Source organism: Oncorhynchus tshawytscha, linkage group LG15, assembly GCF_018296145.1.
Source record: "Oncorhynchus tshawytscha isolate Ot180627B linkage group LG15, Otsh_v2.0, whole genome shotgun sequence".
NCBI classification, from domain to species: domain Eukaryota; kingdom Metazoa; phylum Chordata; class Actinopteri; order Salmoniformes; family Salmonidae; genus Oncorhynchus; species Oncorhynchus tshawytscha.
In genome coordinates, this window is record NC_056443.1 from 35,888,970 (window position 1) to 35,914,034 (window position 25,065).

Consider the following 25,065-nt stretch of genomic DNA (forward strand, 5'->3'; position numbering starts at 1 on the left):
TAAATCAATCATGGTCAGAATAAAAAAAAAAAAAGTATTTAATAAAGTTGTTGTGTCATTGAACAGGAGTTTTACTGTGTATTATCTTACCCATATACTGTCAAATCAATCGAAGAAAGATTTCAAGGACAGAGAACCTGTTTTGATGGATCAGTTTATGCTGTCCCATAGTTCCGAACCCCCCCAGTTATAATCCAGGGTGATTATAGGATTCCATAACATCATGCCACAGGGTCAAACTCCAGTTCCCCTGGGCTGCCATATATGCAGGTTTGCATTCCTCCCTTACACAAATGTCATTGACTGAGGAGTCTACAAACCCGAGGAGTATACTAATAATGGGATAAAGATGTTCATGAGCTAACTTTGGTCAATTCTGAACTCAACTCAGGATAACCGTTGACACGAAGGTGGCTCACCATTCAGGTAAACCAAAGACGGCCATATTAAAAGAAAGTCTGCACTTCTAATAGCCTATTTGCAGCAATAGCCTGAATTTGCAGGATAACTTATTTGTTTTCCTTTTGATTTAGGCAAAAACTTAGCTGTCCATGGAATGCGTTTTTTAACATTGTCTCAATTAAGATATTGGCATTCGACTCATTGGGCTGTACAAGCAAGGTATGCACACAACAATACGGGCCTGGCTTGGGTTAGTTACAGGTGTTGGATCAATATCCTTCCTTTGCAGCGTGGTTGGAGCCTGAATTGGAATGTGAAGCTAACTGAAGCTAGCTATAGAAAAGGTGGCTTAAAAAAATTCAGAATAGATCTAGCTAGCATCACACTATAGGCCTACTGCTCTGGTTTCCCTAAATCAGACACTCGTTAAGTTAAATGATAAGAATGAAACCAGCAGATGCTGCAGCCATGCAGAAATGTAGTTTGATAACCTAAATTACACAGTCCTCCTCAGCCCTCCATGGTTTATACATAACTCAAACTCCACAGCCCTCCACGGTTTATACTAAAATGTCATTGTAACCAATGTTACCTCAAAACAAATTAGGCACTGAACAAATTTCAAGTCTGCTGAGCGCAAACTTGAATGATGTGAAAATTTTGTGCAACTTCGAGTTTGCGTTTACTGTGAACACTAAGGCTGTACCCACTTTAAGTTACAGTTTTAACAGTGGCCAAGTAGGCTACTGTGGCTATTTGATAATAATGTTATCAGAACTCAGGATAAGACCCAGATGCAGACAGCTAGAGTCACAAATGTTTATTGACCGAAACCGAGGGCATGCAAAAACAGGTCAAAGGCAGCCAGAGGTCCAAAATCTGAGTAAGCAGAGTAAACTGCCTCCTACTCAGTCCTAAAAGCTAAAGTTTCTAAACTGTTTGAATGATGTCTGTGAGTATAACACAACTCATATGGCAGGCAAAAACCTGAGAAAAAATCCAACAAGGAAGTGGGAAATCTGAAGTTTGTAGGTTTTCAAGTCGTTGCCTATCGAAAATACAGTGTCTATGAGTTCATATTGCACTTTCTAAGGCTTCCACTAGATATCAACAGTCTTTAGAACCTTGTTTGATGCTTCTACTGTGAAGGATGAGGGAATAAGAGCCGATTGAGTCAGGGGTCTTGCGTGAGCTGTTGTATCTTTTCTGAATTTTTATAATGAGTATTTCTGTATTTGAATTTGGCGCTCTGCAATCTCACTGGATGTTGGCCAGGTGGGATGCTAGCGTCCCACATACCCTAAAGAGGTTAAAAACAGTTTCCCATGCTTGTTCAATGAACCATAAACAATTAATTATTGAAAATGCACCTGTGGAAAGGTCATTAACTTCTTATGGCTGCAGGGGCAGTATTGAGTAGCTTGGAGGAAGGGTGCCCAGAGTAAACGGCCTGCTCCTCATTCCCAGTTGCTAATATATGCATATTGTTATTAGTATTGGATAGAAAACACTCTGAAGTTTTCTAAAACTGTTTGAATGATGTCTGTGAGTATACCATAACTCACAGACGGCAGGGTTGCCTAGTGGTTAGAGCATTGGTCTAGTAAACGGAAGGTTGCAAGTTCAAACCCCGAGCTGACAAGGTACAAATATGTCGTTCTGCCCCTGAACAGGCAGTTAACCCACTGTTCCTAGGCTGTCATTGTAAATAAGAATTTGTTCTTAACTGACTTGCCTAGTCCAGAAAAAAAAATACAAAAAATATGGCAGGCAAAAACCTGAGAAGAAATCCAAACAGAAAGGAATTTGAGATTGGTCGATTTTCAACCCAGTCCCTATTGAATTCACAGTGGGATATGGATGAAGTTGCACTTCCTAGGGCTTCCACTAGATTTCAACTGTCTTTAGAAACTTGAATTTGTTCTTAACTGACTTGCCTAGTAAAAAAAATAAAAAAATATGTCAGGCAAAACCTGAGAAGAAATCCAAACAGAAAGGAATTTGAGATTGGTCGATTTTCAACCCAGTCCCTATTGAATTCACAGTGGGATATGGATGAAGTTGCATTTCCTAGGGCTTCACTAGATTTCAACTGTCTTTAGAAACTTAGGCTTCTACTGTGTTGTGGGGCTCAATGGGAGCTGAATGAGCCAGGTCTCTGGCAGAGAGCCAAGGGCTGGTCATGCGCAATTCACATAATAGTGACCTGCTTTCCATGGCTTCTCTATAAACAAAGGAATTTTCCGGTTGGAATTGTATTGGAGATTTATGATAACAACACCTTAAAGATTGATTCTATACTCAGTTTGACAAGTTTCTTCGACCTGTAATATTACTTTTTGAAGTTTTCGTCTGACGTTCGGATTGACCTGCACGAGCGTCTGGATTTGTGTACTAAAAGCGCTAACAAAAGTAGCTACCTGTACATAAATAATGGACATTATCTAAGAAATCAAGCATTTATTGTGGAACTAGGATTCCTGGGAGTGCATTCTGATGAAGATCATCAAAGGTAAGGGAATATTTATAATGTGATTTCTGATTTCTGTTGACTCCAACATGGCGGATCATTTTATTTATTTTCTGAGCGTCGTCTCAGATTACTGCAAGGTTTGCTTTTTCCATTAAAAAAAATTGAAATCTGACACAGCGGTTGCATTAACCTCTTGGAACTGTAGAGGCAGTAATGTCATTTTTTGAAGAAAAAAAACTTTCCCATTTTAATGCCAGTGGCAGGTCATTGGTAAAATTAGAAAGAGTAGAGGGCCTGGAGAGCTGCCCTGTGGTACTCCACATTTTACATGTTTGACATAAGAGAAGCTTACATTAAAGAAAACCCTTTGAGTTCTATTAGATAGAAAGCCATAACACATACATTTTTTAAACAAAAGGTTATGGTCAATAATATAAAAGTGTGCACTGAAATCTAACAATACAGCTCTCCAGAATCTTCTTCTTATCAACTTCTTTCAACCATTCATCAGTCATTTGTGTCAGTGCAGTACTTGTTGAGTGCCCTTCTCTATCAATATGCTGAAAGTCTGTTGTTCTTTTGTTTACAGAGAAATAGCATTGTATTTGGCCAAACTGGCAGCAAGCTTATAGGTCTGCTGTTAGAACCAGTAAATGCTGATTTACCACTCTTGGGTAGCGGAATTACTTTTCTTTCCTTCCAGGACTCAGGACAAAGACATTCCTCTGGCTCAGATTAAAGATATGACAGATAGGAGTGGCTGTAGAGTCAGCTACCATCCTCAGTATCTTTCCATCAAAGTCGTCAATGCCAGGAGTTTTGTCATTATTAATCGATAACAATAATTTGTCTACCTCTCACACAATAACATTACAAAATTCAAACCTGCGATGCTTTTCATTCATTATTAGTTTTTTACGCATGAATATGATGGCTCACTGCTCGCTGTTGGCATTTCCTGCCTAAGTTTTCAGACTTTGTCAATAAAGTCATTAAAACAATTGCCAACATCAAATGGTTTTGTGATGAATAAGCCATTTGATTTTTTATTTGATTTATTCTTATTTTATTTCACCTTTATTTAACCAGGTAGGCAAGTTGAGAACAAGTTCTCATTTACAATTGCGACCTGGCCAAGATAAAGCAAAGCAGTTCGACACATACAACAACACAGAGTTACACATGGAGTAAAACAAGCATACAGTCAATAATACAGTAGAAAAATAAGTCTATATACAATGTGAGCAAGTGAGGTGAGATAAGGGAGGTAAAGGCAAAAAAAGGCCATGGTGGCGAAGTAAATACAATATAGCAAGTAAAACACTGGAATGGTAGATTTGCAGTGGAAGAATGTGCAAAGTAGAGATAGAAATAATGGGGTGAAAAGGAGCAAAATAAATAAATAAATACAGTTGGGAAAGAGGTAGTTGTTTGGGCTAAATTATAGATGGGCTATGTACAGGTGCAGTAATCTGTGAGCTGCTCTGACAGCTGGTGCTTAAAGCTAGTGAGGGAGATAAGTGTTTCCAGTTTCAGAGATTTTTGTAGTTCGTTCCAGTCATTGGCAGCAGAGAACTGGAAGGAGAGGCGGCCAAAGGAAGAATTGGTTTTGGGGGTGACCGGAGAGATATACCTGCTGGAGCGCGTGCTACAGGTGGGTGCTGCTATGGTGACCAGCGAGCTGAGATAAGGGGGGACTTTACCTAGCAGGGTCTTGTAGATGACCTGTAGCCAGTGGGTTTGGCGATGAGTATGAAGCGAGGGCCAGCCAACGAGAGTGTACAGGTCGCAGTGGTTGGCAGTATATGGGGCTTTGGTGACAAAACGGATGGCACTGTGATAGACTGCATCCAATTTATTGAGCAGGGATTGGAGGCTATTTTGTAAATGACATCGCCGAAGTCGAGGATTGGTACGATGGTCAGTTTTACAAGGGTATGTTTGGCAGCATGAGTGAAGGATGCTTTGTTGCGAAATAGGAAGCCAATTCTAGATTTAAATTTGGATTGGAGATGTTTGATGTGAGTCTGGAAGGAGAGTTTACAGTCTAACCAGACACCTAGGTATTTGTAGTTGTCCACAAATTCTAAGTCAGAGCCGTCCAGAGTAGTGATGTTGGACAGGTGGACAGGTGCAGGCAGCGATCGGTTGAAGACCATTTAGGAGTTGAATTTGTCTTTCTCCCCATAATTTCATTTAAAGTACTCCAAAGTTTTTTTCCATAATTCTTTATAACATTGATCCTTGCTTCATAATACAGTTTCTTCTTCTTTTTGTTGAGTTTAGTCACATAATTTCTCAATTTGCAGTAAGTCAGCCAGTCAGATGTGCAGCCAGACTTATTAGCCACTCCTTTCCCCCCATCTCTTTCAACCATTCAGTTTTTCAATTCCTCATCAATCCATGAAGCCTTAACAGTTCTAACAGTCAGTTTCTTAACAGGTGCATGTTCAATCATTGGAAGAAGTAATTTCATAAATTCATCAAGTGCAGTGTCTGGATGCTCAGACCAACAAATATTTGTGACATCATCCACATAAGAGTCACATGGTCCAAATACACCAAGACATTTGTGTATAGAGCACAACATAATCTATTCCCCATCGGGGACTGTAAAGATTTGGCATGGGTCCTTAGATCCTCAAAAGGTTCTACAGCTGCACTATTGAGAGCATCCTGACGGGTTGCGTCACTGCCTTGTATGGCAACTGCTCGGCCTCCGACCGCAATGCCTTACAAAGGGCAGTGCGTACGGCCCAATACATCACTGGGCCATCCAGGACCTCTATACCAGGCGGTCGCAGAGGAAGGCCTAGCCACAAGTGGTACCCGAGCGCCAAGTCTAGGTCCAAGAGGCTTCTAAACAACTTCTATCCCCAAGCCATAAGACTCTAGAACCTCTAATCAAATGGCTATCCAGACAATATGCATTGACACCCCCCCCCCTCTTTTCATGCTCTCTATTTATTATCTATGAATAGTCACTTTTATAACTCTACCTACATGTACATATTACCTCAATTACCTCGACTAAGCTTTGGCATATTGACACTCGCTGTATATAACGTCGCTATTGTTATTTTATTGCTGCTCTTTACTAATTTGTTACGTTTATTTCTTAGGTATTTATTTAAAAACTGCAGTGTTGGTTAAGGTCTTGTAAGTAAGCATTTCACTGTAAGGTCCTGTTGTATTCGGCGGATATTTGATTCGTTTTGTATGTGACCAATAAAATTTGGTTTGATTTGATTGGTTTGATTTGGTCCTTCAGAGATTGTTGAGGTTTTACATCAGGTGATGAAGGAACTGAACCGAAGACTGGAGAGACACTTTAATTTAGATGCTGCCAACTTTACGTTTGCAATTTTTACTGGATGAATTTGTATTGTAATACAATATTCATTCTAGGACATCAGATTTGATACAATAGGTGCAAACTAACTGTGACAAAAGTAGTGTTTTTCATGTGTTACTTTTATATTGTATTTATTGATTGGCATCCCTAATGTCACAATATGCTTTGTGTTTTACTCCAGCCTAATGACCATTACACGGAAGTAGAGAACAGGTTCTGGCAGTTAAAAGGAATGCATTAACAATACATCGTAGACATGAGACAAGGAACAGATTGGTCACCACTACAGTACCTCATATCACGTCATACCACATTACCTTATATAAGTGCCCACAGTCAAGATTAAGTCACCTAAGGGTGCACCACGGATTCTAAGACAAACTACTCCTGAACTTCTGAATATTGCACTATAGATACTGGATACATATAACTTGGTGTAGCTCTCGTCAAATAAATGATAAAATGAACCAATAAGACATTTTAGAATCAACAGAATTTCTATTTCACAATAATGGGTAAGTATTTGAATATTCATTATAATAAGCCACATTTGTACTATTTTTCATTTGTTTTCTTCTGTAAACTCACTTTGAAATACATTTTCTGTCAATCATATAGAAAAGGTTCCTCATGCATTATTTCAGTAGAATACCTTTGAAATGATTCATGGTGTTAATTCATAATCTCTTGTTTTTTTTATGGCCAACCACCACAGTCTGAAAAAAAAAGTGCATCTACTTATCAGTGATCTACAGTGTGCTACCGTTTTGGGGACATATGCTCCTACATATGTTGCTGTGCTGCCTGAAACTATTATTTTGGGAGCACCAGTGCCCCTAGAAAAAAACATCACTCAGATAATAAATGTTATAATGATTTCTTCGCTGTCCCTCAGCCTCAGTAGTATGCAAACCTGTGGTGTCACAGAAAGTTCGGAAAATGGAGATGAGCTTCAAAAGTAACTAGGATTCATTTAGATCCAATGTAGGCTATATCTCAATCTTAATTTGTTTTATTCTGGTGCTCCTAAACATTGTATTTTGGGTTTAGGAGCAAACTGCAGTTGCAACATTCATTTTTTGACCTATAAATGAATGATGTAAACCTGTTGATTTTTAAAGAGTTTAACTAATAAATGCCCCATGAGCTTAGTTCAACTGTCGTAGCCAATGAGATGCAAAATATATGCTTGTTTTCCCAATTCCCAAAAACAAACACTGTACGGCAAGCGGTACCGGAGCGCCAAGTCTAGGTGCAAAATGTTCCTTAACAGCTTTTACCCCCATAAGACTGCTGGACAATTAATCAAATGGCCACCCTGACTATTTGCATTGACCCCCCACCCTTTGTTTTTACATTGCTGCTACTCGCTGTTTATTATCAGTTTACACCTACCTATATATATACAAATAACCTCGACTAACCTGTACCCCCACACATTAAAAACCTTTACAGGATCGGTGGGTCCCCCACGGGACGGTTGAGCTAACGTAGGCTAATGCAAATTAGCATGAGGTTGTAAGTAACAAGGAAATTTAACAGTGTCACGGTTTTCTAAAAGAGAGTCAGACCAAAATGCGGTGTGGCTATTGCGATCCATGTTTAATGAAACAAAGTAAACACGAATCAAATACAAAAACAATAAACGTAACACGAAAACCAAAAACAGCCTAATACTGGTGCAAAGTAACACAGAGACAGAACAAGGACAATCACCCACAAAACCCAACACCAAACAGGCTACCTAAATATGGTTCCCAAACAGAGACAATGACGAACACCTGCCTCTGATTGAGAACCATATCAGGCCAAACATAGAACTAGACAAACTAGACATGTAACATAGAATGCCCACTCAGCTCACACCCTGACCAACCAAAACATAGAAACATACAAAGCAAACTATGGTCAGGGTGTGACAAACAGGACATCTGAAATTGGAATAAAACTTAAATTCTTGTTAGTCTAACTGCACTGTCCAATTTACAGTAGATATTACAGTGAAATAATACCATGCTATTGTTTGAGGTGAGTGCACAGTTATGAACTGGAAAAGTTATTAATAAACCAGTTAGGCGCATTTGGGCAGTCTGAAAACAATATTTTTTAACAGAAATGCAATGGTTCATTGGATCAGCCGTCAGACTTTTACTGAGGGAATTGAGGGAATTGTTTATATGTTGTCAAATTTGTATTCAATAATAACAATTGAAAAACAATTGAAAAAATGCTAAAAAAAGAATATATATTTTTGTATTTAGAGATTTAAAAAGTATTCATCCATAATCTGCTGGTTTAAAAGTCCACTCCTTGGTATGTCTTAACAAAATTAAACCAAAATATTTAGGCTGACTTCTTTCAGTGTCCAGATTAATGGATTTCCGGTATATGCAAATATGTTTTTTTAAATTAGATATCGCATAATTTTTCATTTTAAATACAATATTTCAGAAAATGTGTAAAACAAAAAAAGTATTATATTTGTGTCTACAGTCAACTGGTAAAAGTTGATTGTCATATGATTAAGGGGGGAAAATGTATCTATTAGGATAGGATAACTGCAGAACTCAGTTAGCTTAAGGCTGTCTCAATTCATTTGTTGAATTGTTCTATATCTTAAGCTATAGCTACAGTGGTTGAAACATGAGATGCAGTAAGAAAGTATTCAGATTTTATTCTAAAATGGATTAAATACATGTTTTTCTTCATCAATCTACACACAATACCCCATAATGACATCACAATACCCCATAATGACATCACAATACCCCATAATGATAAAGCAAAAACAGGTTTGTAGAAACGTTGGTAAATTTATTCAAAAAAATTGAATAGGAGCATATTGGTTTTAAAAGTGCATCATGTCAAAATGTGTAGAATAGCAAGATCACCACCGGTCGACATTGCGCCACTGTCATGACTCTCCTTCCTTGGCGAGGATCAAAGGTGCCAGATCAGCTAGGCACATGGGGGACAGATTGACAGATCCCCCCCCCCCACTCTCTCCCACAGGAGAGCAGGGAGGGAGGGATTATGGACGGTTTTATGACTTCACAACCAGTCGTAAAATTGTAGAGAACTTTCTCTAAATTGCCCTGCAGTATTGTGAAGGTAAAACTCCCTTTGTTACAGAGAGACTCTTGCCACCAAAATGTGGGAAACGGTCAGTTGGGACTTAAAGAATAATTCTGTCAAAGTGTTAGTTGTTTTGTGATGTCATTAATGATGGTATAGCTAAATACCTGTATCTCTGAAGATGTACACGTTCGAGCTGTCAGGTTTGCATCTAAATGTTGTATAAAATATATGATTAAGTATGACAATACTTTTGTGAAGATTTTAGCCTTCTAAATGAGAATTGTTTTTCATCTAAACTTCTGCCCAGTCAGTAGCCACGCCACAGTGAGCTCAGAGTTTGTGCCAGCATGGTGGAACGCCCCCTTTTGGCCAGAGTGCATAAAAGGTGTTTCAAACTCTAGAGACCAAGTAGACGACGGTGTGAGCCCAATGTCACAAAATTGTTAGAAGCTCTGAAACTCTCAGGACAAGTGAAGACTAAAGACTAGACCAGCACATTCACAGTCTGCAGCCGTGTATGACAAATTACTCAGAACATTGACGATAGACTCTGATACAACCGTGGGTACGCCTGAAGTATCTATTCTAACGAACACTCCAAGACCAGAAAAGCTTTACTAGAAAGGACATTTTGACCTCTGGTGGACAAACCAGAATCTTACATCCCTCGATAACTTCACCATAGGACCGATCGAGTTCGACAGAGGCGACAGAGAAAGACATCTACAGGAAAACATATATTGTATTTCTAATCCGAATGAACGTGGTTAGGGTGCTAAGTTTTCATATTTCTGTGAGCGTAACTTCCATATGTATGTACGATAAGTTGACTCTCTTTGTCTCTCCCTCTCTTCATCTTTCCCCACACTCCTTTCCATTGTGTAAAAAGCTGTCATATCGTGTCAGTCCACTAGGGACTTTTATCTCATGTAAGTGTACATGTGTATTCTGTTATTATTTAGTTAGTTAACTTCTTGATGCTACCTATCCCGTTAGCGGGATAATTTTCATCAACAACCACTGAATTGCAGAGCGCCACATTCAAATAATATTACTAAAAATATTTATATTCATGAAATCGCAAGTGCAATATAGCAAAACACAGTTTAGCATTTGGTAATCCACATGTCGTGTCAGATTTTGAAAATATGCTTTACAGCAAAAGCAATCCAAGCGTTTGTGTAAGTTTATCGATCACTAGACAAACATTACGAACACCTAGCATCAAAGTAGCTTGGTCATGAAAATCAGAAAAGCAATCAAATTAATCGCTTATCTTTGATGATCTTGTATGTTTTCACTCACGAGACTCCCAGTTACACAATAAATGTTCATTTTGTTCCATAAAGATTATTTTTACATCCAAAATACCTCAGTTTGTTTGGCGCGTTATGTTCAGAAATCCACAGGCTCGAGCGGTCACGACAACGCAGGCGAAAATTCCAAGTAGTATCCGTAATGTCCACAGAAACATGTCAAACGTTTTTTATAATCAATCCTCAGGTTGTTTTTAAAATATATAATCGATAATATATCAACCGGCACTGTCTTTTTCAGTAGGAGAGGGAGAGATGATGGCTGCCCAAGCTCTGTTGCGCAAAAAAACTCATGCGGACACCTGACGAGATGTTATCTTTCTCGCTAATTTTTCAAAATAAAAGCCTGAAACTATGTCTAAAGACTTTTGACAACTTGGGCAAGCGATAGGAAAAGCAATCTGGTTGATATCCCTTTAAATGGAGCGAAGGCAGGCTATGGAAAATGGAGCTTTCAAAAGAGAAGTCACTTCCTGGTTTGATTTTCCTCAGGTTTCGCCTACAATATCAGTTCTGTTATACTCACAGACAATATTTTGACAGTTTTGGAAACTTTAGAGTGTTTTCTATCCAAATCTGTCAATTATATGCATATTCTAGCATATGGGCCTGAGAAATAGGCCGTTTACATTGGTAACGTTATTTTTCCAAACATAAAAATAGTGAAAGAGGTTACTAGCTGAAAGAGGACTAGGGTTCTTGCAGATATCATGAGGTCTACGATGTTCAGAATGAGACTGATGAGGAAATAATTAATAATTGACTGTTATTTATGTAAGAGATATCCGTATATCTTTAGAGTTTAAGTCGGGAGATAGTAACTCGTTAAACAACTATTCCCATGGTGCCCCAAATTCCTAATGAGTTAATTGTTACATGATTCATTTATTCGAGTAACAAATAAACATAATTAGTTGATTAAATAAATAACAGTCATCAGATTAATGATATTCAAGTCACGACACAGCTCATAAGTTACCTGCTGAGCTCAAGAACTTAATTGGCGGTTCACAAAAGATATATATGTATAGGGGGTCCTTGACATAAAAATGTTTTAAAACGCAAGATTTAGCAGACGCTGTTATGCAGTGCGACTTAGTACATTCAACAAGCTGTCATACCGTGTCAGTCCACTAGGGACTAGGAGTTTAAGTCTACTGCAGAGATAGCCTGCAGAGTTCTGTCATACTATCCAGATATGTGCCCAAACAATTCGAGTTTCTACTTTTAAAAATACACCTATCCAGAAACAAGTCTCTCACAGTTGCCACCTTTTATAGACCCCATTCACCCTCATCCCGTCAGTAGAGGATGCCTGGTTGCTCTTTAAAAGTGCTTTCCTCACCATCTTAAATAAGCATGCACCATTAAAAAAATGTAGAACTAAGAACAGATATAGCCCTTGGTTCACCCCAGATTTGACTGCCCTTGACCAGCACAAAAACATCCTGTGACGTTCTGCATTAGCATTGAATACAAATCAGGAACCAATATACTCAGTCAGTTAGGAAAGCTAAGGCTAATTTTTTCAAACATAAATTTGAATCCTGTAGCACTAATTCCAAAACGTTTTGGGACACTGTAAAGTCCATGGAGTATAAGAGCACCACTGAGGATAGGAAACACTGTCACCACCGATAAATATACGATAATCGATCATTTCAATAAGCATTTTCCTATGGCTGGCAATGCTTTCCACCCAGCCAACATCTCAGCACAGCACACCCCACAGCAACTTGCCCAAGCCCCCCTCCCCCAGCTTCTCCTTCACCCAAATCCAGACAGCTGATGTCCTGAAAGAGCTGCAAAATCTGGATCACTACAAGTCAGCTGGGCTACACAATCTGGACCCTCTCTTTCAAAAATTATCCACCAAAATTGTTGCAACCCCTCTTAAAAGCCTATTCTATTCTCTTTCGTATCATCTGAGATCCACAAAGATTGGAAAGCTGCCGCGGTCATCCCCCTCTTCAAAGGGGAGACACTCTAGACCCAAACTGTTATAGACCTATATCCATCCTGCCCTGCCCTCTGAAATCTTCGAAAGCCAAGTTAACAAACAGATCACGACCATTTTGAATCCCACCGTACCTTCCCCACTATGCAATTTGGTTTCCGAGCTGGCCATGGGTGCACCTCAGTCACGCTCAAGGTCCTAAACGATATCATTACCGCCATCGATAAAAGACAGTACTGTGCAGCCGTCTTCATCGACCTGTCCAATGCATTCGACTCTGTCTATCACAGCATTCTTATCGGCAGACTCAACAGCCTTGGCTTCTCAAATGACTGCCTCACCTGGTTCACCAACTACATCTCAGATAGAGTTCAGTGTGTCAAATCAGAGGGCCTGTTGTCCAGACCTCTGGCAGTCTCTATGGGGGTGTCACAACGCCCCACATACTACCCACCACTGCGACCTGTATGCTCTCGTTGGCTGGCCCTCACTACATATTTGTCATTATTCCTTCTCCACCAAACATTACAGTTGGCACTATGCATTGGGGCAGGTAGCGTTCTCCTGGCATCCGCCAAACCCAGATTAATTCGTCTGACTGCCAGATGGTGAATCGTGATTCATCACTCCAAAGAACGAATTTCCACTGCTCCAGAATACAATGGTGGCGATCTTTACATCAATGCTTGGCATTGCGCATGATGATCTTTGGCTTGTGTGTGTGCTGCTGCTCTTCCATGGAAACCCATTTCTTGAAGATCCCGACAAACAGTGCTGACGTTGCTTCCTGGAGTGTTGCAACCGAGGACAGATGATTTCTACGCATTTCAGCACTCGACGGTCACGTTCTGTGAGATTGTGTGGCCTACCACTTCGTGGCTGAGCCAATTTAGCTCCTGGAAGTTTCCACTTTAATAGCACCTACAGTTGACTGAGGAACCTCTAGCAGGGCAGACATTTTTTAAACTGACTTGTTGAAAAGGAGGCATCCTATGATGGTGCCACGTTGAAAGTCAATGAGTTCTTCAGTAAGGCCACTCTACTGCCAATGTTTGTCTATGGAGATTTCATGGCTGTGTGCTCGATTTTATAAACCTGTCAGCAATGGGTGTGGCTGAAATAACCAAATCCAGTAATTTGAAGGGGTGTCAGATCAGGAGTATCATCCAATCCGACCATTACCTGTCAATTTACGGATATGATTACGAGTATGGCCATGTCAGCACACTCATACCCTATAGGCTGACTCGTCATCATCGGTTGTGTCGTCGGAAAACTTAATCGTGGTTTTGGAGTCCTGCGAGGCCAAGCAGTTGTTGGTGAACAGGGAGTACAGGAGGGGACTAAGCACGCACCCTTAAGGGGCCCCAGTGTAAAGGGTCAGCATGGCAGATGTGGTATTGCATGTCCTCACCACCAGGGGGCGGTCTTCGGGAAAGCCAGGATCCAGTTGCAGAGGGAGGTGTTCAGTCCCAGTGTCCTTAGCTTAGTGATGAGCTTGGAGGGCACTATGGTGTTGAATGTAGAGTTGTTGTCTATGAACAGCATTGTCACATAGGTATCCCTCTTGTCCAGATGGGAAAGAGCAGTGTGCAGTGCAATAGAGATTGCGTCATCTGCGGATCTGTTGGGGCAGTATGCGAATTGGAGTGGGTCCAGGGTGCAAAGGATGATGGTGTTGATGTGAGCAATGACCAGCCTTTCAAGCAGTGGAGGACGGCTCATAATAATGTCTGGAACGGAGCGAATAGAATTCCATCAAACAAATGGAAACCATGTTGGAAACCAGGGAAAAGTGCTGAGTCACTGCTTATTTTTGTTAGAATGTTTATTTTTGTTTGGACAATGAAATGAGGTGGCGTCAACTTTTCTTGAGTATACACATTTTTACTATGATACGTTTATTTCGTTTTTAGTGTAATTGTTTTTGACCATAAATATTTGTGTTGATAAACACAAGCATGAAAACATTTTAATGATATCTATTTAAGACAACCAACATTTTGGGGGATCCTCGATTATTGGTTGTCATACTTGAGTAAAAGAAAAGATAACTTAATAGAAAATGACTCAAGTAAAAGTGAAAGTCACCCAGTAAAATACCACTTGAGTAAAAGTCTAAAACTATTTGGTTTTATATATTCTTAAGAATCAAAAGTAAATGGAATTGCTCAAATGTACTTAAGTGTCAAACGTAAAAGTATAAATCACTTCAACTGCCTTATGTTAAGGAAACCAGACGGCACAATTTGTTGTTTATTTTTTATTGACGGATAGCCAGGGGCACACTCCAACATAATTTACAAATGAAGCATTTGTGTTTAGCGAGTCCTCCAGATCAGAGGCAGTAGGGATGACTGGGGATGTTCTCTGTTTAGCGAGTCCTCCAGATCAGAGGCAGTAGGGATGACCGGGGATGTTCTCTGTTTAGTGAGTCCTCCAGATCAGAGGCAGTAGGGATGGCCAAGGATGTTCTCTGTTTAGTGAGTCCTCCAGATCAGAGGCAGTAGGGATGACCGGGGATGTTCTCTGTTTAGTGAGTACACCAGATCAGAGGCAGTAGGGATGACCGGGGATGTTCTCTGTTTAGTGAGTCCTCCAGATCAGAGGCAGTAGGGATGACTGGGGATGTTCTCTGTTTAGCGAGTCTTCCAGATCAGAGGCAGTAGGGATGACCGGGGATGTTCTCTGTTTAGTGAGTCCTCCAGATCAGAGGCAGTAGGGATGGCCAAGGATGTTCTCTGTTTAGTGAGTCCTCCAGATCAGAGGCAGTAGGGATGACCGGGGATGTTCTCTGTTTAGTGAGTCCTCCAGATCAGAGGCAGTAGGGATGACTGGGGATGTTCTCTGTTTAGCGAGTCCTCCAGATCAGAGGCAGTAGGGATGACCGGGGATGTTCTCTGTTTAGTGAGTCCTCCAGATCAGAGGCAGTAGGGATGGCCAAGGATGTTCTCTGTTTAGCGAGTCCTCCAGATCAGAGGCAGTAGGGATGACCGGGGATGTTCTCTGTTTAGTGAGTCCTCCAGATCAGAGGCAGTAGGGATGACCGGGGATGTTCTCTGTTTAGTGAGTCCTCCAGATCAGAGGCAGTAGGGATGACCGGGGATGTTCTCTTGACAAGTCTATGTTTGGACCATATTCCTATCAAAATGTAACGAATACTTTTGGGTTTCAGGGAAAATGTATGGATTATTTTCTTTCGGAATGTAGTGAAGTAAAAGTAAAAGTTGCCAAAAATACAAAAAGTAAAGTACAGATAGCAAAAAATGACTTAAGTAGAACTTTAAAGTATTTTTCCATAGGTACTTTACACCACTGGTGCAAAGTACACCACCGCAATCAAAGAGGATAAACAACAGTACAGGGACAAAGTGGAGTCGCAATTCAATAGCTCAGATACGAGACGTGTGTGTCAGGGACTCCACACAATCACCAATTATAAAGGGCAAGCCAGCCACATCGCAGACACCAACACCTTGCTCCCAGACAATCTAAACACAGTCTTTGCCCGTTTCACGGAAAAACACAGGGCCACCGCCCTGATCTAAATGATAGCACTCACTTCTGTCATCATGAATCGCTTCAAGGTCCAGACCTAATCCCAATTGAGATGTTGTGGCAGGACTTGAAACCAGCAGTTTATGCTTGAAAACTCACAAATGTCGCTGAGTGAAAGCAGTTCTGCATGCAAGAATGGTCCAAAATTCCTCCATGCGATGTGAGAGACTGATAAAGCTACAGAAAGGGTTTGGTTGCAGTCATTGTAGCAAAAGGTGTCACAACCAGTTATTGAGTGTAAGGGGACAAATACTTTTTCACACAGGGGAATTGGGTGTTGCATAGCGTTTTTCCTTCAATAAATAAAATAAGTATACATTTCTAGTCTGATTTGTAAAAGCAGGTTCTATTTATCTAATATTAGGTTTTGGTCAAAGATCAGATAACATTTAGTATAAAAAATATACATAAAAATAAAGAAAGTCAGAAAGAGGGCAAATACTTGTTCTGAGTCTTCATGTCTCAGAACAACAATAGACTGACGAATTTCAGAAGAAAGTTATTTGTTTCTGGCCATTTTGAGCCAGAAACAAAGAACCCACAAATGCTGATGCTCCAGATACTCAACTAGTCTAAAGAAGGCCAGTTTTATTGCTTCTTTAATCAGGACAACAGTTTGCAGCTGTGCTAACATAATTGCAAAAGGGTTTTGTAATGATCAATTAGCCTTTTAAAATTATAAACTTGGATTAGCTAACACAACGTGTCATTGGAACACAAGAGTGATGGTTGCTGATAATGGGCCTCTGTACGACTATGTAGATATTCCATTTAAAAAATCATCAGTTTCAAAAGTCATTTTCAGCTACAAAAGTACACATCCAGTGGATAGAGAGCCGTTTATTATGTTCAACATAGGAGGGCCAAACACAGGAAGCAGCTCTTTCAGTAGTTTAGTTGGAATAGGGTCCAGTATGCAGCTTGAAGGTTTAGAGGCGATGATTATTTTCATCGTTGTGTCAAGAGATATAGTACTAAAACACATTGAGTGTCTCTCTTGATCCTAGGTCCTGGCAGAGATGTGCAGACTCAGGACAACTTTGCTTTGAAGGAATACGTAGATTTAAAGAGGAGTCCGTAATTTGCTTTCTAATAATCATGATCTTTTCCTCAAAGAAGTTCATGAATTTATTACTGCTGAAGTGAAAGCCATCCTCACTTGGGGAATGCTGCTTTTTAGTTAGCTTTGCGACGGTATCAAAAATCAATTTCGGATTGTTCTTATTTTCCTCAATTAAGTTGGAAAAATAGGATGATCGAGCAGCAGTAAGGGCTCTTCGATACTGCACGGTACTGTCTTTCCAAGCTAGTCGGAAGACTTACAGTTTGGAGTAACGCCATTTCCATTCCAATTTTCTGGAAGCTTGCTTCAGAGCTCGGATATTTTCTGTATACCAGGGAGCTAGTTTCTTATGAGAAATGTTTTTAGTTTTTAGGGGTGCAACTACATCTAGGGTATTGCGCAAGGTTAAATTGAGTTCCTCAGTTAGGTGGTTAACTGATTTTTGTCCTCTGATGTCCTTGGGTAGGCAGAGGGAGTCTGGAAGGGCATCAAGGAATATTTGTGTTGTCTGTGAATTTATAGCACGACTTTTGATGCTCCTTGGTTGGGGTCTGAGCAGATTATTTGTTGCAATTGCAAATGTAATAAAATGGTGGTCCGATAGTCCAGGATTATGAGGAAAAACATTAAGATCCACAACATTTATTCCATGGGACAAAACTAGGTCCAGAGTATGACTGTGACAGTGAGTAGGTCCAGTGACATGTTGGACAAAACCCACCCTCTGCTATGACTACAAGGTCCGATAGGAATTCAGGGAACTCAATGAGGAACGTTGTATATGGCCCAGGAGGCCTGTAAACAGTAGCTATAAAAAGTGATTGAGTAGGCTACATGGATTTCATGACTAGTAGCTCAAAAGAAGAAAACGTCATTATTTTTTAAATTTGCTATCGGAATATTAGCATCACCTCCACCTTTACGGGATGCACGGGGGATATGGTCACTAGTGTAACCAGGGGGTGAGGCCACATTTAACACAGTAAATTCATCAGGCTTAAGCCATGTTTCAGTCAGGCTAATCACATCAAGATTATGATCAGTGATTAGTTCATTGACTATAATTGCCTTTGCAGTAAGGGATCTAACATTAAGTAGCCCTATTTTGAGATGTGAGGTATCACGATCTCTTGCAAAAATAATAGGAATAGACAAGGTCTTTATCCTAGTGAGATTGTTAAGGCGAACACCGCCATGTTTTAGTTTTGCCCAACCCAGGTCGAGGCACAGACACGGTCTCAATGGGGATAGATGAGCTGACTACACTGACTGTGCTAGTGGCAGACTCCACTAAGCTGGCAGGCTGGCTAACTGCCTGCTGCCTGGCCTGCACCCTATTTCATTGTGGAGCTAGAGGAGTTAGAGCCCTGTCTCTGTTGGTAGATAAGAAGAGAGCACCCCTCCAGCTAGGATGGAGTCCGTCACTCCTCCGCACTCCTCAGTCCTGTTTGTGGGTGAGTCCCAGAAAGAGGGCCAATTATCTACAAATTCCATATTTTGGGAGGGGCAGAAAACAGTTTTCAACCAGCGATTGAGTTGTGAGACTCTGCTGTAGAGCTTTGTATGGAGAGTTGTTTTATTATGCTAATTCGATTTCCGTGGGGGTATGGACATTGACTCTAGGGGGTTTAACGGCTGTGGTAAGGACAAAACTGAGGATGGATCAACAACACTGTAGTTAGTCCACAATACTAATCTAAATTACAGAGTGAAAAGAAGGAAGCCTGTACAGAATACAAATATTCCAAAACATGCATCCTGTTTGCAATAAGGCACAAAAGTAAAACTGCTCATTTGCAAAGAAATGTCATTTATGTCCTGAATACAAAGCTTTATGTTTCGAGAAAATCCAACACAACACATCACTGAGTACCGCTCTTCATATTTTCAAGCATGGTGGTGGCTGTATCGTGTTATGCTTATGCTTGTCATCGGCAAGGACTAGGGAGTTTTTTAGGATAAAAATAAACGGAATAGAGCTAAGCACAGGCAAAATCCTAAAGGAAAACCTGGTTCAGCCTGCTTTCCAGAAGACAAATTCATGTTTCAGCAGGACAATATATATCTATACAGGGCGATAGCCAGATGCAGACACGGGGGGCAGATGGTTTGAGTCTCTGATATTTATTATAATCCAAGGGGCAGGCAAGAGACAGGTTGTGGACAGGCAAAAGATCATAAACCAGGTCAGAGTCCAGGAGGTACAGAGTGGCAGGCAGGCTCAAGGTCAGGGCAGGAAAGGATCAATACTGGGAGGACTAGAAAAAAATGGAGATAAGGAAAAAGCAGGAGCGCAGAAAAACACGCTGGTTGACTTGACAAGACAAGACGAACTGGCAACAGACAAACAGAGAAGACAGGAATAAATACCCAGGGACTAATGGGGAAAACAGGTGACACCTGGAGATGGATGGAGACAATCACAAAGACAGGTGAAACAGATCAGGGCATGACACAATAACCTAAAACACAAGGCCAAGTAGACAGTACACTGGAGTTGCTTACCAAGACGACATTGAATGTTCCTGAGTGGCCTAGTTACTGTTTTGACTTAAATTGCCTTGAATATCTATGGCTGTCTAGCAATGATCTAGCAGTCTTATATGGAACACATACTTACCCCACTATATATACCACCAGGGGTCTTTTCACTGTCCCCCAATTCAGAATAAATTCATGAAAGCGTACAGTATTATATAGAGCCATTACATGGAACTTCCTTCCATCTCATATGATAAATTAAACAGCAAACCTGGTTTAAAAAAACAGATAAAAGGAACACCTCACGGCACTACGTCTCTCCACTATTTGACCTAGATAGTTTGTGTGTATGTATTGATATGTAGGCTACGTGCCATTTTTAAATGGATGTAGTTTTGATCTTGAACTGTTCTTGTCTATTAGTGTTCTGTATTATGTCATGTTTTATGTTTTGTGTGACCCCAGGAAGAGTAGCTGCTTCTTTCGCAACAGCTAACGGGGATCCTAATAAAATTCGAAATTATCAACCACCAACTTGACAGAGCTTGAATATTTTTTTAAGAATAATGTGCAAATATTGTACAATCCAGGTGTGCAAAGCTCTTTGAGACTTACCCAGAAAGACACACAGCTGTAATCGCTGTCAAAGGTGATTCCCTCATTGGCTGGCCCTCGCTTCATACTCATCGCCAAACCCACTAGCTCCAGGTCATCTACAAGACCCTGCTAGGTAAAGTCCCCCCTTATCTCAGCTCAACGGTCACCATAGCAGCACCCACCTGTAGCACACGCTCCAGCAGGTATATCTCTCTGGTCACCCCCAAAACCAATTCTTCCTTTGGCCGCCTCTCCTTCCAGTTCTCTGCTGCCAATGACTGGAACGAACTACAAAAATCTCTGAAACTGGAAACACTTATCTTCCTCACTAGCTTAAAGCACCAGCTGTCAGAGCAGCTCACAGATTACTGCACCTGTACATAGCCCATCTATAATTTAGCCCAAACAACTACCTCTGCCCCTACTGTATTGATTTATTGATTTATTTTGCTCCTTTGCACCCCATTATTTTATTTCTACTTTGCACATTCTTCCACTGCAAATCTACCATTCCAGTGTTTTACTTGCTATATTGTATTTACTTTGCCACCATGGCCTTTTGTTTTGCCTTTACCTCATTTGCTCACATCGTATATAGACTTATTTTTCTACTATATTATTGACTGTTTGTTTTACTCCATGTGTAACTCTGTGTTGTTGTATGTGTCAAACTGCTTTGCTTTATCTTGGCCAAGGCCGAAATTGTAAATGAGAACTTGTTCTCAACTTGCCTACCTGGTTAAATAAAGGTGAAATAAATAAATAAATAAACATTTAACTCAGGGGTGTGAATTCTTAAGTAAATCCAATATTTCTCCACTTAAATTTTCAATACATTTGAAAAAAAATCTAAAAACTTGTTTACACCTTTCGATTACTAGTTCAACGCTCTAACAACTAGGCTGCTGCCACCCCAAATAGGATTATTAAACAAGACTTCTCAGGGGGGAAACAACCAGCCTGGCGCATCACACTGAACATGTAACAAAACAATTCCAACAAGGGCATGGGGTGGGAACAGAGGAATATATATTAAAAAAAAAAAATATATATATATACATACAATGTGATTAGGGAATGTAAACCAGGTGTGACAAGACAAAACAAATGGTACAATGACAAATGGAGCGGCAATGGCTAGAAGGCCGGTGACGTCGACCGCCGAACGACGCCCAAACAAGGAAAGGAGCCGACTTCGGTGGAAGTCGTGACGATATTTGTGTTGAGCTAGTGATGGAGCAGTTTATATGTGGAGGTAGCTAATACGTAACAGGCACTGTAGGTCATATTTTCATGGTATTAGAGTTACCTCTCCCATTTTGAACAGTTGCTTTAACCAAATCCATTCTATTGTATATTTATGTCTTTAGATCATAATTCTCAAAGAACACATATGATGAGTTTATACCAAGCGCTCCTTCTAATGGGTAAGGGATGTGTATCCAACAGAATTAGACATTTTGGAATATATATCAATGATTTCATTGTTATTATTTTAATAAAATAAATGTTCCTCTGTTTTTGCTGAACAATAGTGGTCATTACAATGAATCCTACAACAGCAACCGTTACAGCCTTCAATGATGCATCAACGACAACTGATGAACCCACTACAACCGTAACTGATGCATTGACTACAACTGGTCAACCCACTACAACCATCAACGGTGCATCACCAACTACTGTTAAAGCGACAACAACCATCACCGAGTTATCAAAAACAACTGGTGAACCAAATAAAATGGTCATTGATGCAATGACAAAAACTGGTGAACCGCTACAGCCGTCACTGATTCAACGACAACAACTGGTGAACCCACTAAAACTACCACTGAGTCAACGACAACAACAGGTGAACCCACTAAAACCACCACTGAGTCAACGACAACAACTGGTGAACCCACTAAAACCACCACTGAGTCATCGACAACAACTGGTGAACCTACTAAAACCACCACTGAGTCAACGACAACAACTGGTGAACCTACTAAAACCACCACTGAGGCAACGACAACAACTGGTGAACATACTAAAACCACCACTGAGTAAACGACAACAACTGGTGAACCCACTAAAACTACCACTGAGTCAACGACAACAACAGGTGAACCAACTAAAACCACCACTGAGTCAACGACAACAACTGGTGAACCCACTAAAACTACCACTGAGTCAACGACAACAACTGGTGAACATACTAAAACCACCACTGAGTCATCAACAACAACTGGTGAACATACTAAAACCACCCCTGAGTCAACGACAACAACTGGTGAACCCATTACAATCGTTTTTGCGTCATCCAGAACCACTGGTGAAAATACTACAACCGTCAATGATTCACCAAAAACAACTAGTGAACCCACAACAAGCGTCACTGATGCAACAACTACTGCCAGTGAAACCGCTACAACCATCACTGGTGTTGTCGACAAAAACAGATGCAGCTGCAACTGTCATTGATGCACCGAGAACAACAGGTGAACCCACTACAACCATCATTGATGTGTCGATAGTAACTGGTGAACCCACTACAACCATCACTGGTGTGTCGACAACAAAGTTTACAGCTGCACCCACTACAAACGTCACTGGTAGATTGACATCAACGGTTACAGCGTCACCCACAACAACAACTGTCATTGGAGCATCAACAACAACTACAACAACTAGTGAACTTACTTCAACTGTCACTCGTGTGTCGACACCAACTGGTGATCTCACTACAACTGTCACTCGTGTGTCGACACCAACTGGTGATCCCACTACAACTGTCACTCGTGTGTCGACAACAACTGGTGATCCCACTACAACTGTCACTCATGGGTCGACAACAACTGGTGAACCCACTACAACTATCATTGGTTCATCAACAACAACTGGTGAACCCACTACAACCATCACTCGTGTGTCGACACCAACTGGTGATCCCACTACAACTGTCACTCGTGTGTCGACACCAACTGGTGATCCCACTACAACTGTCACTCGTGTGTCGACACCAACTGGTGATCCCACTACAACTGTCACTCGTGTGTCGACACCAACTGGTGATCCCACTACAACTGTCACTCGTGTGTCGACATCAACTGGTGATCCCACTACAACTGTCACTTATGGGTCGGACACCAACTGGTGATCCCACTACAACTGTCACTCGTGTGTCGACACCAACTGGTGATCCCACTACAACTGTCACTCATGTGTCGACACCAACTGGTGATCCCACTACAACTGTCACTCATGGGTCGACACCAACTGGTGAACCCACTACAACTGTCACTCATGGGTCGACAACAACTGGTGATCCCACTACAACTGTCACTCATGGGTCAACAACAACTGGTGATCCCACTACAACTGTCACTCATGGGTCGACAACAACTGGTGATCCCACTACAACTGTCACTCATGGGTCGACAACAACTGGTGATCCCACTACAACTGTCACTCATGGGTCGACACCAACTGGTGATCCCACTACAACTGTCACTCGTGGGTCGACACCAACTGGTGATCCCACTACAACTGTCACTCATGGGTCGACAACAACTGGTGATCCCACTACAACTGTCAATCAAGGTGTCGACACCAACTGGTGATCCCACTACAACTGTCACTCATGGGTCGAAACCAACTGGTGATCCCACTACAACTGTCACTCATGGGTCGACAACAACTGGTGAACCCACTACAACTATCATTGGTTCATCAACAACAACTGGTGAACTCACTACAACCATCACTGGTGTATCAACAACAACTGGTGAACCCACTACAACCATCACTGGTGTATCAACAACAACTGGTGAACCCACTACAACCATCACTGGTGTGTCGACAACAACTGGTGAACCCACTACAACCATCACTGGTGTATCAACAACAACTGGTGAACCCACTACAACCCTCACTGGTGTTTCAACAACAACTGGTGAACCCACAACAACAGTTGTCACTTGGACAACAAAAACAACTGACGAACCAACGACAACAGTCACTGTTGTGTCAGCAACTGTTCCTGGGGAACTGACAACAACTGGTGAACCCACTACAACCATCCATGTTTCATCAACAACAACTGGTGAACCCACTACAACCATCACTGAGTCAACAAAAACAACTGGTGAACCGACAACAACAGTCACTGCTGCATCGACAACAACTGTTGAACCCACTACGGCTGTCACTGAGTCAACAAAAACAACTGGTGACCCCACTACATCAGTCACGGTTTCATCAACAACAACTGGTGAACCCACAACAACAGTCACTGTTGTGTCAACAACAACTGGTGAACCCACTACAACCCTCATTGGGTTGTCAACAACAACTGGTGAACCCACTACAACCCTCATTGGTTTGTCAACAACAACTGGTGGACCCACTACAGCTGTTACTGTTTCATCAAAAACATCTGGTGAACCCACTAAAACAATCACTGCTGCTGTTACTGTTTCATCAAAAACAACTGGTGAACCCACTACAACAGTCACTGCTGTGTCGACAACAACTGGTGAACCCACTACAACTGTCAGTGTTGTGTCGACAACAATGGTGACAGATGTACCAATTACAACATTAACAGGTGCATTGACAACATCTGGGGAACCCACTACTTCTGTCACGGTTTCATCAACAACAACTGATGAACCCACCACAACCATCACTGAGTCAACAAAAACAACTGTTGAACCCACTACAACAGTTACTGGTGTGTCAACAACAACTGGTGAACCCACTACAACTATCATTGAGTCTTCATCAACAACTGGTGAACCCACT

At 41.1% G+C, this 25,065-nt stretch overlaps 2 protein-coding genes across 2 annotated transcripts in view; both read left to right on the plus strand.

Moving 5' to 3' along the window:
- LOC112214847 (mucin-2-like) overlaps positions 1-25,065 on the plus strand; it is a 51,963-nt gene that overhangs the window by 17,590 nt on the left and 9,308 nt on the right. The window lies entirely within an intron of this gene.
- Positions 6,589-23,862, plus strand: LOC112214910 (transcription initiation factor TFIID subunit 12). The gene is made up of 3 exons (XM_042298498.1): positions 6,589-6,745; positions 21,651-21,707; positions 21,816-23,862. The coding sequence occupies exons 1-3, from the start codon at positions 6,742-6,744 to the stop codon at positions 23,417-23,419; spliced, it is 1,665 nt and encodes a 554-aa protein (XP_042154432.1). The 5' UTR covers positions 6,589-6,741; the 3' UTR covers positions 23,420-23,862.